At 37.1% G+C, this 24,483-nt stretch overlaps 1 protein-coding gene across 1 annotated transcript in view; it reads right to left on the bottom strand.

Annotated features, from left to right (window-relative positions):
* Positions 1-13,643, bottom strand: part of notch2 (notch receptor 2) — a 52,855-nt gene extending 39,212 nt beyond the window's left edge. Inside the window, exon 1 of the mRNA XM_067394685.1 lies at positions 13,334-13,643. Coding sequence (XP_067250786.1) covers positions 13,334-13,406 — 73 coding nt within the window. The 5' untranslated portion in view covers positions 13,407-13,643. The remainder of the gene's footprint in view (positions 1-13,333) is intronic.
* Positions 13,644-24,483: the final 10,840 nt, after the last annotated feature.

The following is a 24,483-nucleotide window of genomic DNA, read 5'->3' as shown; positions in this document are numbered from 1 at the left end:
AAAACACACATTACATAATGAAATTATACCATTAAAGTCAGCAAAAGGAGGTTGAAAAAGTGGTGGATGTGGTCTTCTCAAACTCACATCTTTATTTGGCCAAAAAACTTGAATGGTGCAGATAAAAACAACACCTAAAACCACCAAATTAGTCAATGTCGAGATATACTAGTGTTAACAAATATACTATATTAAAGGTACAATATGTAAAATTTTTGCAGTAAAATATCCCCTGTCAGGCGCTTGACAGATGCATGTGCATCCTCAGTGCAAAACGTTCATTCTACATCTGTATCCTTATCTGTAAATGTTACAAATTCACGCAAGCATTTCCATTTTGCATGAAGGCTCGTCTTTACAGTCTGCATTAAACTTCAAACTTTACTGAATGAGCGCCGGCGCGTGCACCCACGTCAGACAGACGGAGCGCGGTAGAGAGGGAGACTATTAATATTCAGTGCAAAAATATTCATTTTGCTGAAATATCTGTTGTTTAAAGTTAAATTTAGATTTAAAAGACACCATGTCATTCAAGTATTTTATGATAGTAGTATCTGTAAAGGGAGAACTAATTGAATATAAATGTAAGACCTTTTTACAGGATAAAGAAATGACAGTAAGAGGTGATTGTGTCCACATTTATCTTGCCTGTTGGTTAACACTGAATTTGTGTTTTTGTTTCTTTATTATCTTTATTGTTATCTTAATTTTTATTGTAGAGATTTAAACTATATTTACATATACAATGCTAAACAAAGTTATTAGACATCTGCCACCCAATGTAAGGTTTGTGCCAAACATGCCCTAAACTATCAGTATTGGTAATTACTAAAATCATTTTTCATGTTTCTATAATGGTTAATCCACCAGTATGTGTAAACTCTTTAGTTACAGCAGTATTTCTAAAGCTACAATATAATTATTGTTGTTATCCAGGAATTTTTGATTTTACTGTTTTACAAGAAAGGCACAAAAAAAAAAAAGTAAAACACTTTACATATAGTTATTGTTTTTTTTTTTTCTTCTTCAGATGCCCAATTACAGTCAATAACACCAGAGACTATTAAGTTTTTTTAATATTATGTGTGAATATTATTTAGAAACTATTTAGTTGTTTCAGTTTGTTATTTCCTAATAAATGGCAATACCACTTTTAGCTTTAAACAAGTTTTTGAAAGATTCCTAAAATATTTGTGTTATCTCTTTATTATGACAGGCAGTGTAACAAATTAAGCACTGTACGTTTTCATAGCATTCAGTTGACACATTTGTTTTAAGTACATTGGGCAGGATGTGCATTGGTGTGTTTTTTTGTTAATAAAATAAAAATAAATAAAATTAGGATTTTTATCCGATTAATCAATTAATCAAAAAAAATAATTGGCCAACTAATCAATTATTAACAAGATTAAAAAAACAAAATAACTGACATGGGAAAATTACGTCGGTTAGAGGTTCTGAATTTCGGTTTCGATTACTTTTTGATTAATCGTCCAGCCCTAGGTTGCGTGTCTATTTTTCTTAAATGCATAAACTCAGAATGCATAATGCTGGTTTGATTGCTTATGTTACATAAGAAAATAAATAATATTTGTCTACCTAATGTAGTGGATTTAATGCGGTTCGGTTTAATGTGGTTTTTATGTCAAGCGAGTTGGGTCGGGTACGGAATTAAATTAGTGCTGCTGTCGGATAACGGGTGCGGGTGGGTTAGTCTTCAAGTCATCAAGCTACTACCGATTATCCATGTTGCTAGATAATGGCTGTGAAGGAGAAAGCACCAAAATGGGTTTTATCACTTTTGTAGTTCTTTTTTTTTTTAAACCTTTGGTTTTGTTTCCAAAGCGTTAGCACATAATGACACTTGCATCCATCTGCCGCGAATGTACTATAAATTTTCTAAAGAACGTGGAAGTCCATTTGTGCTGTAGGCAAGCAGAAATGAGATATACATTCTCTCCGCTTGCAGTGCGTCAGTCACGCATACACCGTGTCTACACCGAAACATGACAGTTGTCACGCCATGTTGCACTGCACCACAACAGCTTAAGGCTGTCTACATTCGACATGACAAAGCGACCGTTGCAAATTCATTTGTTCTTTATGCCAGAAGTAGCGCAAACACTTGAAGAATGTCAGAAATAGAACGGGGCGTCAGTTTACTCTTGGAAATTTTGTCATTTAGGTTGAACCGCATTCGGTGTAGAGAGCTTCATTCATTATAGTGGGTTCTATTGTCTTTTGTCGCATTGATTCACAGTGTTATCAGGAAAGTGAAAGAGAACATACACAGTTTTATCGAATCATAGGTCATCAATACTTGTTCACTTCTGGGATGTAGCACGATTGTGTTCATCTCAGCAGTGAACCGTACTGGAGTTCACATGAACCATACCCCAGACCACCGTTTTTAGGCAGTTATAGTTCATGGCTGTGCATCCGACTTTGGAAAACTGCATTCACATCATCAAAATGAACCAATCAAACGTCAATCAAACACGGGTGCACATCGAAAGTGCTAGTGTGAAACCAACAGGTTTTCCTTTAGGTTTATTTCTATGTTCAAGGCCTTCTGTGGAAAAGCATCTCCACGGCACAATGCTGCCACCGCTGCACTTTAAAAGCACGTTTCTGTTTACGCACAGTGTTTGGCTCAATTTTGGTCCCATCACAACCCAAAACCTTCATCCAGTCGACTTTAAAGTCTCCCACATGACTGCAGCTGAGATGTCATATGACATGTGAACAGTGACTTTCTCTTTGCTAATCTCTAATAAAGCTGTGACTGCTGATTCTCCTGTATTGACCTCCTGCCTGGTGTTTTTTCAATTACTTGAAAAGAGAGTTGCTTGGAGTGTCCTTTTATTTTTTACTACCTGTGACTACACACAGATGTCAAAACCAAAACCAACTGACTGCATCTGTGATGATTTAACGTCATATTAAAGATGGTGAATATTTATGAAATCAATTGTTTTGGATTACTGTGTAAATATCTGCATTTCCTTTGACATTAAAGAGCCTTTTCTACAGTGAGGTCACTATTCCAAATTAAGTCCACTGTGATTCAATGCTGTATAACAAGAAAACATGAAAAAGTCCAAGCAAGATGAATACTTTCTATAGGCACTGTGTTCAGAAGCAGTGTCGTGCCAGGCATTTAATGTCCCGTGAGGTCAAAGCCTGCAACTGGAGAAGGCGTTTGGTTGCACCCCTTTTTGGCAGCAACTGTGGTGGGAAATATTTGGGAGAAGTGGCTAAGCTGAGTGTGAAATTGTCCTTTCACAGAGATTTAAGAGCCAAGGGGAGGGGAACTGGAGTGCTGAAGATATGAGAGGGAAGAATAGAAGGCAAGAGCAGGAGTCAAGTGTGCTCAAGATGGCAAGAGGCAATAATGGAGAACAGAACGAAACCAAAAGACACAGGACTGTGAATGTTTTTTTGTTGTTGTTTTTTTAATTACAAAACAACAAAAATACTAATATAGCAATTACAGTAAGCTCCAGGAAGATCTTAAAGATGCTTTCTGATATAAACAAGTATTTAAGCTACTCCAAGATGAGTCGATAAGCTAACATAACATTGCTATGTTTTGAATGAACACTGAACAACGCGAGTTAGAAAGGAAATTACACTGTTAGGCTTTTCTGTAGATGAGTAATAAATGCATATATGAGTATCCTGTTTATAGTTATATACTTTTTGTAATATGATACAATCACTTTGAACTCATATGACTTACTTTTTCCTGAAAAATTCAGAGAAAGTATTTTGAAGAAATATTTCACACAATTTAATTTTTATCCATGCAATGAAAGACAAAAAATTATACTGAGACATTTTATAAAATATTTTCTTGTATTTTACAAAGAAGAATGAAAATTATTTTTGATTAAACTATCAATTTTCAGTAGGGCTATTTTACATTTGACTACTTTTACATTTAATTTTGTTTAATTTCTGAATGTTTACCTGAATAATAATAATACAAACTTGAAGCTATGGTTACTTAATTGAAAAATACTTGATGGCTATGCACCATCATTTTAATTTAATTTGTTTGTTATACTAATATTTAAAGGGCACCTATTAAGCAAAATCCACTTTTATATGATGTTTGTACTTGAATGTGTATTGGCAGTGTGTGAACACAATCACCCTACAATGATAAAAATCCATCCACTCCTTTTTTAATCCCCATTAAACCAAAGCAGTCTCATCATACATGCATTTTTCATTTTCCGAGGAATGTGACGTCACATTCCTCATGCCCCGCCCACGGCCGCTGAGTGACAGTCCTGCATTTGCAAAGTTTCCGTCCTCAGCCAGCTGAACGCTATCTGCCACTTTCTCCATGTTGAAGCAGCTGTACTGTTACTGTAGTGTTCAAGCAGCATTCAAGTAAGAAATGTGTTCTTATTAAAGCTACCAAAGTCAATTAAATCAAGAGCAGTGAGTGACTTTCTGTTTTTCTTTTGTTGTTTGATTCATATTAACAGCATAGGTACTATATTACACTGCTTTTACTTTAATACACAGATCTAAATGCGATTTCTTTACTTGATGTATACGTTCACATAACCGACATAACCGACTGTGTTTACGTGAGCTTTGTTCACTGAGTTTTTTAAATAACCTTGTGTGTTTTTGAGAGTTTAATCGCAATAACACATGAAAGACAACTTAGTTTAAAACTCATGGGACACCCAATCAGACATCCGCATGCATCTGGTGTGTGCGCTCAGAAAACCATATATCAGAAGTTTAAACTGTCATGGATTTAAAACGTATGCAGATGATAAACTTTCATGATGAAGAAGAATTGTAATGTCACGTGAGCGTATCCACGATAGAGATGATCATCAAAACCAAACAGATATCATGTTTTAGTTTTTAGTAGAGAATGCATGAGCTATTGGCTCCACCCTCTGTGGTGGGAAGCAGCAGCTCATTTGCATTTAAAGAGACACACACAAAAACAGCTGAACAATTGCCATTTTTAACATGGTATAATAAATGATCTATAGAGTATTTTGAGCTAAAACTTCACAGACACACGCTGGGGACACCTTAGACTTATATTTAATCTTGTAAAAAAGCATAATATGTTCCCTTTAACTTTTTACATCAATTAGTGTGTTCATTAGCATACAAGATTTTGCTGTGGTATTGCAGTTAGTATCATAAGTTGTGGAACTAAACTGGTATGGCTACCGACTACTGATATGATGGCATATATAACATTTATATTCTAAGAGTGTGGTCACAAAGTCTCATGGGCAAACATGATGAAGACAAAACAAGAGAATGTAGACAAGTGAGAGACACAAGTTAAGGGTGAGGCTTGCACAGAGAGAGGCTCGGCCCTGACTGGTCTGACAAGGTCCCCATATGCCTCATCAAACCGCCGAAGGGGAAGTTCTCAAAGGATTTTGAGACAGGCTTTCAGAAATGAACACTTTTTAACTCCTCTTTCACATCCAGTCCAACTGAAGAGGCGTTTTTAAATCCTGTCCAACCTTTTAAACCACATGCACATCTAAATCCGGGATCTGCCTACCATAAACCAGGCACTTACACTGAAAGCCTGCACACCTGCTACGATCAACATTCTGGCCTGGAGTCAACAAGATTCATTGCATCACTGATCTGTGATCAAGCTCTGCTCTAAACCACCTAATGAGTAATAATCAGTCAGGCAGGAGGAAACTGTTCCTAGGTTAGGACACCGCATGTGCTTAAAAGTCTCTGTATGGGCACCTGCTCTTCACAAAACAAAATCACTCTGTGTTTATCGTGAGTTTCTTCACAAGCAAACAACAGCCAAAACTTTCACACAAACTCTGTTTAGAGTAACCAGGCTGTGATTAACCAACTGCTAAACATTTTGTCTTCATTTTTCCACATTCATGAGGTCAGAGCTCTGTCCTTGAGGTGTGAAGGAATGGAGAGAGGGGCAAATGTCAGGACAACATGAGAAAAAGAGGAGAGGAACCCAATGAAGAGAAGTAGAAGGGTGATAAGTGGAATAATTAAAAGAAGCAATTCACATTCATTTGTTAAAAACAAACGTATCTTTCTGTCCCCTGCTGTTAAACTCAAACTATTCACTAACAATCCAGTTCTTTCAGAAACGAATGACTGAATTGCATGTTCCAGGAATAATTAGACGACAGATATCAGATAGACAGTAACAATGTGCAAAACTATATATTCCAAGTAAATATGTAGTTTTGTGTTGCCTGCCCTGAACCACTGGTTTCAGGTGCACCTGATCCCGATCGGACGTGTTTCTCAGGCAATGTTTGCATAACAAGCATTCTTGCATTCAAAAACAGCTAGACGGAGCGAAACGAAATGGAACAGAATGCAGGGGTCTTGAGACACATTTTAAAAGACTATTTTTAACTTGACACAATATTAAAAACGCATTGCTCAAGGAAGGGAGAAAAAAAAAACAAAAAAAAAACATCGCATGATGCAAAGTAATGGTCAAAGATGTCTGTGTTATGGCTATATCAGAGGTGCATTGAAGAGGTTAAATATAAAGACGCAACTTACCAAAGAGGGTTTTACCATGCAAACTGTCAAACAACTAAAACACAACCTGCTGTTTAAAGCAGCATTGCAAAATTATCAAAATATGTTTAATACATACAAAAATATATAAAACCAGATGCAATACAAAGCCAAAGGCATCTGATGAAATGTTTATAGCTGTAGCGACTGCTTCAAAGGGGATCAATTTGAAGCATCACTTAAAACTTGAGTTGCAAAAAAAAATACAAACTATAAATGTATTGTTGTGTCTTGGATGGATGGATGGATGGATGGATGGATGGATGGATGGATGGATGGATGGATGGATGGATGGATGGATGGATGGATGGATGGATGGATGGATGGATGGATGGATGGATGGATGGATGGATGGATGGATGGATGGATGGATGGATGGATGGATGGATGGATGGATGGATGGATGGATAGATAGATAGATAGATAGATAGATAGATAGATAGATAGATAGATAGATAGATAGATAGATAGATAGATAGATAGATAGATAGATAGATAGATAGATAGATAGATAGATAGATAGATAGATAGATAGATAGATAGATAGATAGATAGATAGATAGATAGATAGATAGGACAGACGAGAGACTCCAGGGAGCCAAGGCACAATCCACACTCAGTGCTGCCAGGATTCTCACTACACAATTCTTTGACTCCCTCTTTTTCTTAATTTCTTTATACATCTTGAACTCACAAACTCCTTCCTGTCTGTAGTCTGTGTTTCTCATTCTCTGTCTCTCTTTCAGATGGGGCTCCAACAGTAACGTGACCAGATGTGAAAGTGTGACTCTCTCAGAACTGGTTATAAATCAGTTACAAAAAATCTACACAGCAGATTCATAACCCAATGTGTGTGTGTGGGTGTGGGTGTGTGTGTGTGTGTGTGTGTGTGTGCGTGTCTGTACACATGCAGCACTGAACACCAGTATTCAGTGTTTGTGTGTGTGTGTTTACTGGCACTGTACACTTGGGTGTACTATCTGAAGCCAACTCAAACCTGACTTTAATAAAAAGCAGTCTCATGCCTTTTTATCCCCACTAAATGCAGGATTGGGATCAGGGACTCTCAAAACTACATTCAGTGACTTATAAAAACTGTTTTCAACACAAAATCTGTCTTGTATTAAATCTTAGGCTTTGTCGAGCTGAGGGAAATTAGTCTTGAATACATAAAACAGCTGTGATATAAAGAGCTGCCCACCACTACGCCCACAAAAACACATGAAATACATGGTTTATACAGCTCAGTATCAGTCAGACGTAAGTGTTGGTAACATTTGATCTGCCTTTGGCCATCAGAAATTACAACAGCAGCAATAGAACTAGATTTTGGCATTTTTGACACTTTTCTTGGATTTTTTAAGGAGGTTTTTCAGCTCAGTAGATGAAAATTGTACACTCAAGCCACATAAGGTATGATTCATTCATGTCCTTAAGTTATGTGACAAAGTTTAATAATTATTTTTACATATTCATGAATTTAATAAGCAATAGAAATGGTCATGCAAACAGCTCTAATAAGGTCAAGGAGTGTTTCAAACAGTCCGTTTATCCTCCTTCCTGACGTGGATCAGGCAGTGCGAGTGTGTCGGAGCTCTTGCGCAGAGCAGCTGGTTCACAGCTGTAAGTCTTGCTTGTTTGAAAGCACTGCCTCATCCCCGCGACCAAACCCAGAACCCAAGGGATATCTCTGCTCGTGTGTGCCTCTCTCTCACTCTCTGTTAGTGCTAATAGCTGCTGAGAGAGATGGGGAAGTAATTATGAGAGTCTGATAGGGCTGGGTTGAGAGGAAAGTACTCAGCGAGTGAGTGAGCAAGAGAGAGAAATAGAGTCAGAAGAGATTTGTCGGCATTGGCCCACATCCATGCTGGACAGCAGAAGGAAGTTGTTCACGCTGAGTGAGGAAGTAACCCCATTTCCTGGCATTTCTGTATATACAGCAAGTGCTCTCTATTCTGTTAAACGTTAACATGGCAACAAACAATAAACCCTTCCCAAAGCCATCTGTAATGAGGCAGGGGGCGTAATTGCGTACAGATTTGATGACATAAAGACAAAGGGAGGTTTTCAGTGGCGCTCATTAAATCTGTACGTCACATGTGGATAAAAAGCACCCTGATTGTTTAATGATAGGCTGTGCCTAGTTTGGGAGGAAACCTGATAATTCTCAAAGCAACATTCCAATGAAAGTGTCCTGAGAACTGGCTGTATGCTAACAATCAGAAAGAACACTTTCACCAGAAGTGCAAAAAAACAAATTATAATGTGCCATATTGGATACTGTCTGATATTTTGTTTTATTTACTGTATCGGTCAATATTAGATACACTACTGTTCAAATGTTTACCGTTTCTTCTGTTCACAACTGTTGTCAAAGTTGGTAATATAAAGAAATGTTTCTTAAGCACTAAATCAGCATATTATAAAGATTTCTGAGGATCTTGTGACACTGAGGACTGGAGTAATGCTACTGAAAATTCAGCATTGCCGTATTTTAAAATGGAAAAAAATACATTTTAAAATATATTCAAACAGAAAAGTTATTTTAAATTTAAATAATATTTCACAATATTACAGTTTTTTTTCCATCAAATAAATGCAGCATACGTGCCTTCTTTCTAAAACATTTAAAATGTTTTAAAACTTTCGAACTAGTGTACATATTGGCCAAAACATTTTCATTTAATTGAACACAATTAGATTACCTTTGCCATCATTTAAAGGTACAATTTGTGATATTTTTTTTTCCGCTAGAGATCGCTAGAAGCCTATTCAAAACAAAGGCGTAGTTTGATGACGCCAAGTTTTAGAGAGGAAACTTGGGACATGTGGTCTCCATCTCAACGGATGGTGCAAAAGAATAGGGATTGGAGACTGGAAGAACTCATGTTCATGGATGCGATTATCAACGTTACTGTAGTATGAAGCAGAGCAGGACCGAGTGTTGCGGGAGCTGAACGAGGAGCTGGAGCGATTGATCAACACATGCCTCACGAGCAGCGGTACTTTTATTATGACACAGTCGCCGGTGCCGCTTCCGCTTTTCCAGTCATGAGTTTACGGGAGCTGTCCTTGTCGACAGAACCAGCGGCAGATGGTAAACAGTAATTATGTTCCATAAATAAGTAACACAATCCACCATAAAACGTGCAAGAAGTAAATAAGGAACTGCTTGAAGCAAGCTAGTGGTTTGCTGGACGCTAGACACTACTTCCGCATTTGTCCACGGCACTGTAGTCATGTGGTTTCTACGTCAGTAAAGGCGGTAACAAAGGTAACTGACGTCATTGACAGGCAACTGCACTGCCCCGTGTCACTGTTTAGAATGGGAATTTTCTCATGATTTACAAGTAGTTGAAAACATTAGAGATATTGTTTGTAATCAGCTGGACAAAATATATAACACTAGCCTAGTGATTTTTGGATATTTTACTGCAAAAATTGTACATATTGTACCTTTAACACTAATTTAAAATGAATCTTTAAAAACAGTAATAATTTAATCACTGTTAAATGTAATCTTAAGATCTCTAAATAAATCAATTTTACATACTGTACATTATTATAATGCCTAATTTACTTGTAGTATTTACAATGATTGAGTTTAGTTTTCTGTTTTATTTTTAATTCAGACAAAATAGTTTACAATTTCATTATAGTTTATCGATGTCAGCCATATTAAAATGGGTGCATCCCTAATTACAAGCCTATTGCAGATGAAAATGTTTTCACATTACTAACTATGGATGTAGAGTAAGAGGGGGAGGGGGGCCGCACTTTTAATAAAAAATATATTCGTCCCCTGAGCTTTTTTTTCGGGCAAGTGTGTTCACATAGAGGCCGATGTGAATAAATCTACATTTAAATTCAAAGAGACAGTCTAAGCATGACCTGTTTTATTCTTATGCATAATCCAAAACAAGGCGATATGAGTGCGAACACTTTCCTGTAATGTATGTTTCATTCATAGTTGAAGCCGGAGAGCACTCTATCATAGAGTGTAAATTATTATTTTTATTAAAATTATAAAATGGATGCTGCCTTATTGGGAGAATAAAAACCCTCCCTCCACCTTCCCCTAACCCTACCCAATAAACAATTTTAATATTATTAAACACTTGTTTGCAGTTTATTTCCACTTTTAGAACATTATTTTCATTTTTAATGAAAATAAACATGAGCTCGGCAAAAGACCCGATTTGAACCCGCGACAACTGCCTTAAAAGCCAGGTCTGCGAGCCATAATCGTTACTGCTGCGCCACTGAAGAAGTTGAATTCTTTGTCTTTTTAAAAACTTTTTTAAACCCAAACAGACATCGGGCGGAGCTAGTGTAAATTACATTTGCCAACAAGAGACGCTATTTGCACTTGTTATTACTGTTTTTACTGTATTTTTGTTTAAATAAATTAAAGCAGCCTTGGTGAGCAGAAAAGACTTTCAAAAACATTAATCAATTGTAATGTTGTATAGGTACATAGGTATATTGTAACTTTTGATAGGTACTGTATATTTTCTGCCTTATTCTGTGATGGTTTTTTTTTACATTGTATAAAATCCATGAGGACTTAATGCACTTTATGAGGAATAAAAGTATATGTAGTACATAAACCAATCATAGAACTGTCATAAAATATAGGAAAAAATATTATAGATATTAGTGGCTATTTCTCAGCAGTGTATTTGATTTCTTACTGACTTAAAAACAAGAGATGAGATAAAAAAATAAAATCTGTCAATTAGTCAAAGGTCAGATAAAAACTGGTATTACACTGACATTTCTGTCCTCTTCACTTCTGAAAAGATGGCTACGCCCCTGTTACTAACATCATTACTTTCTGATACAGACAGTCAGTAGTAGTAAGGAGGAAATGAGGCTGCATGACATTGTGAAGTTCTCAGGTCAAGCCCGTAAAGCTCGTACACACACACACGCTGGCACTGTGTATGTGTGTCTGGTGCCAGATTTAGTGCATTGCCATGTGGCAGGAATGCAGAACGTCTTAATTCCCACTTCATTTCTTAACCTTCTCTAGGGCTTTAATCCATGGATTTAACAAGCTTGAGCCTCTCACTCCTTTCTGGCCTCTCGCAGCATTCTCCTACAATCTTACAAAAAAAGTGGCGACACCTCAGTTGTGGAGATGTGGTTATTAGGAGCTCAATGCCTTGTACATGATCAGCATCCACGTACAACACAGAAGGTATCACCCATCATTCTCTGGAAGCAAAACACATGCTACAAGACTCAAAATCATCACCTTTGAGTTTTTTTTAAGTGACACCAAACAACAGCCAATGAAATTGCAAGACAGCTAATGAGTTATGTTCTTCAAGTTTGTAGTGAGTGTTTGGCAGTTCGCTGGGTACTCCATATAATACGAATCCAAAAAAAAAAAAGAAATAAAAGAAATAAAAGAACAAAAATATTCACTATATCTCACTATATCTTAAACTGGAGAATTATTTCAAAATGTCATCATAACACAAAAAAGCTTCTTCCAGCGACCTGGTCAAGACCTCCACCGCACCAGCTGGTGGGATGTGGGCATCCCTGATATATGCACGACCGTGGGCCATTTCATAACTGGCCCGTTGTGTTCTGAGAAGTGGGAGTTTGCCGGAGATAAATCCCATTTCACACCAGAGAGGAGCAGCGGGTCAGAACCGTGGCTGGGCACCATGCATGCCGCTTGCAGGCGGGAACAATGGGACAAATTCTTATTGCACACGCTCTAACGGCTGATGTTAGCAAATACATGCGACTTGAAACATCCTACACAACTGGGGCAACATGCCAGGCGAGGAAGGAAAGAAAGAAAAGCGAAATCAATCCCACCCCAAGGAATGATACTCAATACAGAGGAACAAGGAGAAACATCATCTGTGGGACACAATGGGCGAGCTGCTGCATTGTGAAAATGAGTGCATCCACAGGGAAATGTGTGTGTTAGTGTGTGTGTGTGTGTGAGAGACAGAGACAGAGAGAGAGGAATGTGAAACACCAACAGCAGCATTCCTCCCTCTTCTTGCCGAGCCTGCAGTCATTATTGTCTTGTTTTTTTTGGTGAGGCTGTTTTGGAGGGATTGGGTCTGACTTGCATGTGGAATAGAAGTCATGTGTGACATTATTCCTCCACACTCTAATGCAACAAATGGCACTCTTTGTGTTTGAAACCTGCTGAGATGAGCTGCTAAGCATAAATAAACAACCGTCAGATGGAAACTCTTCTTGAGAAATACAACTATATGCAACACATCATTCAGCTTTTTGGAAACATTGAAAACCCTCTGTCCACACACACCTACCCCAAAACAACAGTAAAAAGATGTGCTCCTTCCTCTTAAACGAAAAACAAAAAGGGTTAATTCCTCCATATTTAAAAAAAAAAGTCAATTTTTCTCCCTCATACGTGTCCATTTTGAATTCTTCTCTCACATACTGAGAGCCGATGCAGATTTTCTCCGCTCAGACTCTCTCACATCTGGGCAGAGGTGTGAAACACGAGAGTCACCCTCAGAAAAGAAAAAATCCTGAGGGCTTTTTAAATGTTTGTGCAATACATATACAGATGACACATCTTACACATTTCTTTATGAATGCGCTTTAAATAACGTGAAGCTGACACGCCATTCGAGGCCGTGCAGAACTGAAACGTGAGCGCTGATGCTTCACACCGCCGTACAGATGCGTAATGACGGCAAATGGCTATTTTAAAAATGTGTTCTGAAATAAAATATGTTAAATTACTTACCATGTGTTATTTTAAGGGAGCAGATAACAAGAAGGATGACTCTGCCCGAAGAGACACCGGGTAATTGGCCCATATTTTGAGTAAAATCCACATAGAGTCGCCAGCGCGAGGCTGTGCTCTGTCAGGTTAAAGCGTAACGAATCTTAAAATGATCTTCAAAAGTCTGAAAACGAATTATACTCGAAAAAGAAGCTGTCTTTCGACTGTCAGAATGTCTCGTTTGACCACATAAATCCTTATAGTGCCTTCATTTGAAAGTTTTTTCTTCACGTAGTTGCGCTGTGATCAAACTTTCTGAACTTCTCTCTTCTTTTCCTCCCAGTCACTGAAGTCGCAGACGGAGATCTGCTTCCGCCAACCCTACGGGTGGATCTATAGTCTGTGATGCGTCCATAAAAACGAGCTTCACTAACGTTTACTTCCTAGAAGTCGTTGAAATATTTAAAGTGTTAAACTATGAATTTATTTAGCCTCGAGATGGTTTTGGAAGAAGACCTGATTTTATTACAAATATATTTTTTTTCCGTGGCGGAGGAATTTTAACTTATTCGGCAAACACTGGTATGACTCAAAATTGACCCGTTCATACTTTTTCCTCTCTACCCGTTGACGTTACTTCATAAATTACCACCCCTTTCTCTGGGGGTTTTGATTTAGGGAGTTTTATCTGTTAATTCCTCTCTTTTACATTTGCCAGACGTATGTGTAAATAGATTAATAAGGAAATTGTGTTGTTATGTCATAATCCTAATTTATTATTACCATATTGTGTATATAAATATCTGTGTATTTTAGTATTTATCCCAATAAATTTGAATGACTTCTTGGATGTTTAATTTACATTGGATAGTAGCATAAATTAACATCAGATTTGACCATTTGTTCTATATATAGGCCTATAATGTGTTAATGTGTCACATTATGAGTCACGTTTCCACAGCTGAGCAGTTATTAAAAAATGCATGCTTGTGTTCTAAATGAAACTAGCCATTTTCAATTTGAAGCACTCACATTTTTATAGGAGAAAAAGGAAGTTATTTTTAAGATTACGGAGACACATGAAATTAAATAATTATATATATATATATATATATATATATATATATATATATATATGTATATATATATATATATATATATATATATATATATATATGGCTATATATATGATGAATAATTATATTATATATATGATATGTATGATGTGCACAGATAAATAATGTAGGCTATTATAAATCCTGCAAAATTCAATAAAAATAAGAATGGTCAATTTTGATTTCATGGTGACTTTGAAGACTGTTGTGGCAGATTCGATGTCTCTTTGTCCCTTCAGATCAGGTCTCGAAGAAAAACTCACAGACTCAAATTATCAGGTCCCAGAAGTATTTAACTTTATAGTCAAACAATAAATTGAGGTGCCAGCTTACATCTGAGGCTCTCTTAGCCGGGGCACAGTTTTTATACATTTTTATCTCTTAAAACACACCAAAGTAGTATCATTGGCTGGTATCATTTTCCCATATTCTCGCTTACAGGGCCTCTCCTCCCACACCTCCTTCCCATGTACTCCCCGACCTTTCTACCAGTCATTTCACCAATTAAAACTTCAGGTGTTGCTTATGTAAGAGACAATTTTCTTAGTAAGGGTGACCGACTGCCAACTACTGTACATCTTTTACCTTAATCTCTCATGGCCTTCTGCCAATTGATGGTCAACCATTTTCCCATTGGCCAAATGAAACATTGTATCAAAACAGTCATTACTCCCCAGAGGCAAGAAGCCTTCACATGACACCCTTTAATGATGGCCTTGTTTATTTCACAACCTGTTGTCTGGTGGAAAATTAATAACAAAATATGCTCAGTGGCCAAGTAAACTTGTTTGACCCTTACAGTTACATAGGCCAAGAGGCCTCAAAACACTCCTAGCTTTCATAGTAAGCAAACTAATTCTACAATTGTTTTCTATAGGATGGATAAAACACTTCATCAAGTCCAAGTCAAGTCTGATTCAAATAAAATTATGGTGAATAAGTAGCAATTTATACAACCTGAGTACAACTCTCTGAGTTTCAATCTTTGCATAACAGCATTGCAAACAACATCCTCACAGAAAATGTGTATCATTCTAAGCTTTTGAGAGTCCTAACAAAAATGGCCTGTCACTGACATGGAAAATTATATTAGTCAGTGAAACAAGTCCTGCCCCAGTTCTTTCCACCAACATCACAACACAAATGTCATGAATCAAGCACCAGAGATCATCAAAGATGTGCTTTGGACACCATTGTTTAAGATGTTACGTTAAACAGGCTGCTGTTGTAAAGGCAAAATAAACAAATCAATCCCTTTTTTGTTCATGTCCTCCATTGCTTTCTGATGAAAGACTTTGCACTGAATAGAGCAAATTAACCCTTCCAGTTTCCCTGTCGGGGGTCCAGCTTTTGTTTCTCTAGCTGACTGCAATAAAGGGATTGCTGTGCCATAATGCCTTTCTCCAGGGTGCTGTAGACTTTCTATTCTTTCCCTATTTTTCCAGACCGAGACAGTTTGCAGGTCTCAGCTCATTCCTCAAGGATGACCTTTGCAGATGCACATCATGTGATTTTCAATTACTGCATTATATCACAAATATAGAGGAATTTGATGATTACAATCTGGCTTTTTATGGCCTTGGCTGACATCAAATAAAATGTTTTTCCATAAATGTAACCTTTATAGAAAATATTGCATAATTACAACATTGTTTGTTTTATCAATGTTACATTTATCTTATGGCTTCATGCTGAACAATTCTCACCTACTATTCATTTTTACTAGGAGTTTCTTTTGGAATCTCCCCTAAAGTCCCTACAAAAACAACGGCTTCAACCTTTGGGCGTGCCATCTGTGCCGTTGAGCTCAGATCATGCTCATTTAGCAAAAAAAAAAAAAAACCATCTGTGCAATACATCAGCTAAAGCCATCTGTAAAACTTAGTTTCATTTATTGTTATTTTAAACTTCTAGAAAATGAAAACGTCTGAGCAGAATCTAAAGGTATCTTTTCTATAGTAAAGGGAACAGAGTAAAGTTGCCACTTCTTGCACGTCAACTCAAGTAACAAAAAAAACCCCAATATGTATATTTTGCAATTGATGAGCACCACAACAAGCTATGTATTTGGTGGTACATCAATTGGCAGAGCACCTTTATAGACTGACCTCTCATTTATACAACCTTTCAAAGTTGGAGCAAACTTTATCTCAGACTAATGGACACGATGCCAGGGCTGCAAAAGTAAATATCAAAATGAATGAATGTATGCATGATAAGACAAAGGTCATCTGGAAACTGCTGGGACAATTTTTAATGGCCTGCCATCCAGAGGGTGATTTATCTCAGCAGTAATGCGTCAAGGGGGCTGGATAAAACACTGATATATGGCGGTTAGGTGGCATCAGAAGACTGATTGCCTCACGATTGGCTACCTACACCCCCACCTCTTCTGCTCACCGTCCATCAGCGTGGGAAACTACACTTAGTACACACCAAAAACTCAGCCATGACATTTGAGGAGGAAGTTACCAGTTTGAGAAAATAGATAGATAGATAGATAGATAGATAGATAGATAGATAGATAGATAGATAGATAGATAGATAGATAGATAGATAGATAGATAGATAGATAGATAGATAGATAGATAGATAGATAGATAGATAGATAGATAGATAGATACATAGATACATAGATACATAGATACATAGATAGATACATATATAGATACATAGATAGATACATAGACAGATACATAGACAGATACAAAGATACATAGATACATAGATGGCAAATCCAGCGGAAGCATCACCTATCTCTTGCTCCATTAAAATGAAATGGGAGAGAGGGCACAGGAAGTGAGGGGTATATTTAGTGGTAGATTATCTGTGACCTTCTTATACACTTCAACATCATTTGAACCAGATGGTGCAGCAAAACTGTAGCAGTGGCTGTAAGATGAGAGAGTGTTGATCACGTATAGGCTTAAGATCTGCTCTAGCAATTCCAAATATGCAACGTAAAAACGATTAAGGGATTTTTTTGTGTGTGCAACTCCTCCCTATACTTATGGATCTCCATAATATGTTTACTTACTAGTGTCATTACAGAAAGCTTTTTCAAACCTTTGGGAAAGAGCCAGTTAGATGACAGCAGGTGAGGCCTGGGAAAAGACAACGCATGGATTAGTTGTAACATGTTTTGTTTACTGATTTCTGCTAATCATTTCCTATGCGTTTATTTAGCCTACGAGATACCCATGCATCATCACATTAGGTCATCACATGACTTTTTACACACAAAAGAGATTCACACAAAAAAAGACCCATCTTTTCTCCTGAATGGGAATTAAATAGAAAGAGTTTTCATGTTGTTGTGATGTGATGAGCCATGTGACATGCAGTGGGCCTGTAATTTGCATCAGCGTTATGAATATGACACACATGAAGCTGGAAAACTGTGCTCTTTTGAATGTAAGGTGTGTCTGATTCTGAACACAATGGAGTGTCTGTACAGTTTGACAACATATGCTAAAAGTTAAAAGACCCAAAATCCAAAAGAGACTGATTCACTGAAACAGCAAAACACAGACTTGCATTTCACAGTAAAAATGGGTCAAATTTTTTGTTTAATTATACCTTATAGGTCTTTTTATACCTGATCTATCCCTTTAAAATGAGTTAGATGTAATAAAACAAAGTCAAGTTAATTTAATCATTTTAAATAGTATTTTTGCTTAAAGAAATAGATAATTTAGGTGTTACCACATAAAGCAAATTTTTAGATTACCTCACAAAAAGTTTTTTCTTTTTTTTTTTACCACAGATACTGTAAAATGTGTTTTATGTGTTTGTTTTACAAATTAGATTTGTTTGATGTCCGTGATAATGTGCATTGAGCTTCTTTTTATGTGGTAAATGACTGATGAATCTTTAACATTTATGAGAATTGTAATACGGCAATAATTATGGCCCAAAAGACGCAGTGAGATTTTGCACGGCATCTTCAAAACTAAAACAGCTATGATCTTAGCATGGACAAAAGCCAAGTTCTCAAGACTCATGTTCACTTTGCGCAAGTGTTTGGATCACCGCAGCACCACACTACTTCTCAACGTTCCACGGTGGTCAGGGCTCTGGGTCAGCTTGCGGCCCCCTCTGACACAGCCTGACATGAAAACTTGTCCTCAGAGGGGCCAAGACAGTAGAGCGGTTACTGGAAGAAGCAGTAAGGAGAGAGCTGACAGTTAAAGCCATGAGGTTCCTAAGGGGGAGAATTTTGTCCGTGTCCTGTAAGCGGACCTTGGGTCTTGGCCGGAGCAGGTGGGCGGAATTTGCTGTTGCGAGTGTGATGTCTGCTCAGCCATCACATACACAGTGAGAGGGCTATTTATACAGCACTGTGGGAAAAGGAGAGCGCTCATGTTTATGAGCATTGACCTACAGACATGATGAACGAAGGCCATACCATTTCAGTCTTAGACCATTAGTGACATCAAGGTCAAAGTCTGCATGTGGACACATACAGTTCATATGTTTACATAACCCTTGCAGAATCTGTAAGATTGTTAGATGTTTATCATTTTTATTATAAAGAGTTAATAAAAATAGTGTGTGCATATGTTATTTTTAAAGGGTTAGTTCACCCAAAAATGAAAATTATGTCATTAATTACTAACCCTCATGTCGTTCCACACCCGTAAGACCTTCGTTCATCTTCAGAAGACAAATGAAGATATTTTTGATAAAATCAGTGAGGCCTTCATTGACAGCAAGATAATTAACACTTTCAAATGCCCTACTAAAGACATATTTAAAACAGTTAAATATGACTACAGTGGTTCAACCTGTTCAACAATATCTAGTGATGGGAGATTTCAAAACACTGCTTCATGAAGCTTCGAAGCTTTATTAATCTTTTGCTTCGAATCACTGTATCAAACTGCCAAAGTAACGTGAACCATTGAAAACTCAAAACGTTTATAACGCAATGAAGCCTCATTTACTGAAATCATGTGACTTTGGCAGTTTGATACACACTCTGAACCACTGTTTCGAAACAATCACTTCATGAAGCAGTGTTTTGAAATCGTCCAGCACTAAATATTGTTGAATAAAGTCGTTATTTTGTTTTTTTTTTGTTGCACAAAAAGTATTCTCGTCACTTCATAACATCAAGGTTGAACCACTGTAGTCACATGAACTGTTTTAAATATGTCTTTAGTATCTTTCTGGGCGTTTGAAAGTGTTGATTATCTTGCTGTCAATAGAGGCCTCATTGAGCCATCGGATTTGATCAAAAATATCTTAATTTGTGTTCTGAAGATGACGAAGGTCTTACGGGTGTGGAACGATATGAGGGTCAGTAATAAATGACAGAATTTTCATTTTTTGGGTGAACTAACTCTTTAAGCTATTTGATATATTATAGTCCACAAGACAAAACAAATAAACCAACCAATGATAAGAATACAAATAATTTAATTAATTAATAATAATAATAGTAATAATAACATATTGTGTGATCCCTGAGGAGGCAACACATCATATTAAGAACAGTACACTTTTTCTAAAGTTATTATTTTGTTTTGTGAAATATATGCATGTATCTGTTATAAAGCTTTTTACTACATAAAAAGTACTAAATCTATTTTTTTTTTTTTAAAGGTAAACATCTTACAGATGAACCTATGATGAAAAAAGTATGACACAACTGTAACTGATTAGGGTATAATGTAAGAACCTTTGTGATGATCCATTACGAGTTTGCGTATGTGGGTTACAGTTGTAGGGTATGGCAAATCGTTTTAGAGTTCATGCTGAATAAGCCGCCCTTTGATTTTCTGAGGCTGGTCCCACTGGCTTAAAAGTGCACTGAGGTCAAAGTAATTCTCTATGGTCGGTAGCCTTTCACACAGTCCAAAGGGAATAAGAGAGTGAGAGAGACAAATAGATAAAATAAAATAGCAGTAAAGGTAGTGCTAAAAAAAATTCAAAATATACACAGATTTGTGCATTACAGGCAGTACACACACACACACGCATTCATGTAAGTGCACGACATTGGGGAAAGTGTAGAGTAAGCTTGGTGTTTTTCCTGCTAAGGGTTAATTGTGTCATAAATCCAGCTTGATGCCAGGCATGACTGGTATTCACACCTCCGACTATAACACAGACTCCCACAACAGCGTAGCTAATCTAGATAGGACACTATTAATACCGCCATCTGCAGTCACCAGCTTGACACATAGTACGTTTTTTTAACAGAACAGACTGTATTTACCTATTGCAGTTAATAAATAAATAAATAAAATACACAATTTTAAAAGAATGCCTCTTGAGGTGCCAAACAGAATTGCAGATATAACTGTTTTCAGACAGGTTTCATGAACCAACAGTTATTCCCTGTTGAAATAAACCAACCCGAAGCTGGTTTTCTGGTCTTTGTTGGTCTCCCAGTCTGGTTAGGCTGGTATGTTGGCTGGTTTTAGAGGGGTTTGGGGCACTTTTTAGCTTTCCCCCAGCTAAAATCCAGCTTGGACAGACTGGAAGACCAGCTTAGACCAGCTTTAAGCCAAATTTTTTCAAGGTTTTTTTCTGCAGGAAGGTTTCAGGTCAGACAAAAAACAAAACAAACAAACAAACAAAAAAAAAACAGATGGCATTTTAAGATCTCTGCATATTAAGCTCTGCATGTTAACAGATGACTTAGTAGACTCAGCATATTAAACTATTAATAATTTCCCCTAAAAATGACTAAAATACATGTTTGAGCCATTTTAACTGAAAACAATGTGCACTAGCATATCTTCAAATATGTCAGTGCCATTGTTTTGTCTAAAGATGCACATCAGTAATGTTTTTTTCTAAGACATATTTATAAAAGCTACTTAAATGTGAATTAAGGCCTAAATACTACTACTACTACTATAGCAATATCCAATATCACAACTTCCTGTAATGTTTGAATGATATAGACAAGGTTGCAATGTAAGAAAAACCAAACAAATTGATGATGAATTCTCTAGAACAGTAGTCCCAAAAAAAAACAGAAATGATTTACACAACTAACTTAACAGCTCGAATAAAACAATTTAAAGAACAAATTAATGTAATACAAGCTTCTCTGCTTTTAAACCTTCAAAGTGCAGGACCAGTTTACTCCTACTATAAGTGCCTTTAAAAGTTTAAAAATGCAGGATAAAATGTTTTTCTCTGATAATCAACATTATCCAAACACACTGTGAACTGAACGTTCTTAAAAGCCTAGTTAATCAGAAAGATGAAGTAGCCCTAAAGATCTAACCCAATTACAGTGACACATAAGTTCCCATATTGATGATGAGCTGTACATACAATGTTTAGTGTGACCTCAGTATGAGGGTCACTCCCTTTAGTGTGTGTAATGGAGATTGTGTACACACAGGGTGAAGGGGCATCAAGCCTCAGCCGTCAGTCTTGTTTCAGGCTTGGTGAGGGTGGAGGGCAGTTCCCAGGCCCCCATGTGTACGTTGGGGGGCAATAACTCACAAGCTCCCTCAGAACTTCCTCTTTCGGCCCTGGTTTTTACGACCCCGGTAGACTGGAGTACAGCTGCTCGGGCTCTGCGGTGCGAATCGAGGGAGCGTGAGAGAGGAGAAACAGGAGGAGAGACAAGACAGCAGGAGAGCTGATGGAGAAAGGTGAAATCACAGTGTCAATTTGAACAGCGAGCAGGATAAAGAGGAAGCCTTGAGATTCTAGGTATTTTGTGAGAAGTATGGCAACCATAATACAATATCGTTACAAACCAAGTCATTGTGTGTGAGAACAGCATTATAGAGACGCTGTGTGATTTATGATGGTTTAAGTGTCACTATAACAAATGAGAATGGCTTGACAAACAATTCTCATGTCAGATATTAGATATTCTCATGTGAGATATTAGATGTAATTTATCAACCTTTATCAATTCAATAAAATAAACTTGACCACCATATTGTAGACCAAATATCATAGAAAATACAATAATATAATGCAACTTAGTATTACATGCCACTATCATCACAGAAAAAAAGAGAGAATGATATCCAACAAAAAACCCTCACCATTGCCACAATGCTGTTTTTTTCTAAGGTGTTGCGCACTGGCCAATGTCAAAAGAGCCTTGAACTCTCCTTCAAAACACGTCACATAGATTTTTGTCCATTTTATCACTTGCTAGGCAATGACTGGTAGAAAAGTAATAGCAACAAGCACGTAGGATGCATTACATGTTGAGTAATAAATTAAAGGATTAGTTCAATTACCCCAAGCTTTACTCATACTCAAGCCATCCTAGGTGTATATGACTTTCTTCTTTCTGATGAACACTATCGGAGATATATTAATAAATATCCTGACACATCCGAGATTTATAATGGCAGTGAGCGAGGATCAACAAGTATGAGCTTAAGAAAGTGTCTCCATTCACATCCATCCATCATAAACATACTCCACACGGTTCCGGGGGGTTCTGAAGCAAAGCGATGCATTTGTGTAAAAAAAAAAAAAAAAAAAAAACATATTTAGCAAGTTATGAAGTAAAATATCTAGCTTCCACCAGACCGACTTCTGCATTTAAATTAGGAAAAAAAACTGAACTGCCATCGTGTCAGTTACACTTTTTCCATAATTTGAATAGGCAAGACGTAGGACTTTTTTACTTCATAACTTGTTAAAGGTGCCCTAGAACAGTGGTTCCCAAACCTGTCCTGGAGGACACCCATTCCTGCACATTTTGTATGTTTCCCTCATTTATCACACCTGAAGACCTGAAGTAGGCGTGTCAGATAAGGGCGACATACAAAAAGTGTAGTGCTGGGGTTCCTCCCTAACAGGTTTGGGAACCACTGCCCTAGAATTAAAAATGTAATTTACCTCGGCATAGTTAAATAAAAAGAGTTCAGTACATGGAAATGACATACAGTGAGTCTCAAACTCCATTGTTTCCTCCTTCTTATATAAATCTCATTTGTTTAAAAGACCTCTGAAGAACAGGCGAATCTCAACATAACACCAACTGTTACGTAACAGTCAGGATCATTAATATGTACGCCCCCAATATTTGCATATGTTCAAGGCATTAGACAAGGGCAGGCAGTATTAATGTGTGGATCTGTGCACAGCTGAATCATCAGACTAGGTAAGCAAGCAAGAACAACAGCGAAAAATGGCAGATGGAGCAATAATAACTGACATGATCTATGATTACATTATATTTTTAGTGATATTTGTAAACTGTCTTTCTAAATGTTTCGTTAGCATGATGCTAATGTACTGTTAAATGTGGTTAAAGTTACCATCATTTCGTACTGTATTCATGGAGACAAGAGCCGTCGCTATTTTTATTTTATATATATTTTATTACACAAATACATTCTTTATAAATCTCTCCAACAGTGTAGCATTAGCCATTAGCCACGGATCACAGCCTCAAACTCATTCAAATCAAATGTAAACATCCAAATAAATACAATACTCACATAATCCGATGTATGCATGCAGCATGCATGACGAACACTTTGTAAAGATCCATTTTGAGGGTTATATTAGCTATGTGAACTTTGTTTATGCAATGATAGAGTCGAGAGCTCGGGAGGGGGTGGAGAGCACGAGATTTAAAGGGGCCGCAGCTTGAATCGGCGCATTTCTAATTATGCCCCAAAATAGGCAGTTTAAAAAAATTATTTAAAAAAATCTATGGGGTATTTTGAGCTGAAACTTGACAGACACATTCAGGGGACACCTTAGACTTAAAATACATTTAAAGGTGCCATTGATGATTTTTTTTACAAGATGTAATATGTTTTACACAAATGCATCACTTCATTTCAGAAGGCTTTATTAACCCCCCGGAGCTGTGTGGAGTATGTTTATGATGGATGGATGTGAATGGAGACACTTTCTTAAGCTCATACTTGTTGATCCTTGCTCACTGCCATTATAAAGCTCGGAAGCGTCAGGATATTTATTAATATATTCGATTGTGTTCATCAGAAAAAAGAAAGTCACATAGGACTACACCTAGGATGGCTTGAGGGCAAGTAAAGCTTGGGCTAATTTTCATTTGAAAGTGAACTAATCCTTTAATAAAGG

Source organism: Chanodichthys erythropterus, chromosome 9 (genome assembly GCF_024489055.1).
Source record: "Chanodichthys erythropterus isolate Z2021 chromosome 9, ASM2448905v1, whole genome shotgun sequence".
Classification (NCBI taxonomy): Eukaryota; Metazoa; Chordata; class Actinopteri; order Cypriniformes; family Xenocyprididae; genus Chanodichthys; species Chanodichthys erythropterus.
Note: the sequence above shows the minus strand (reverse complement) of the source record. Positions and strands in the feature narration are given on the sequence as shown.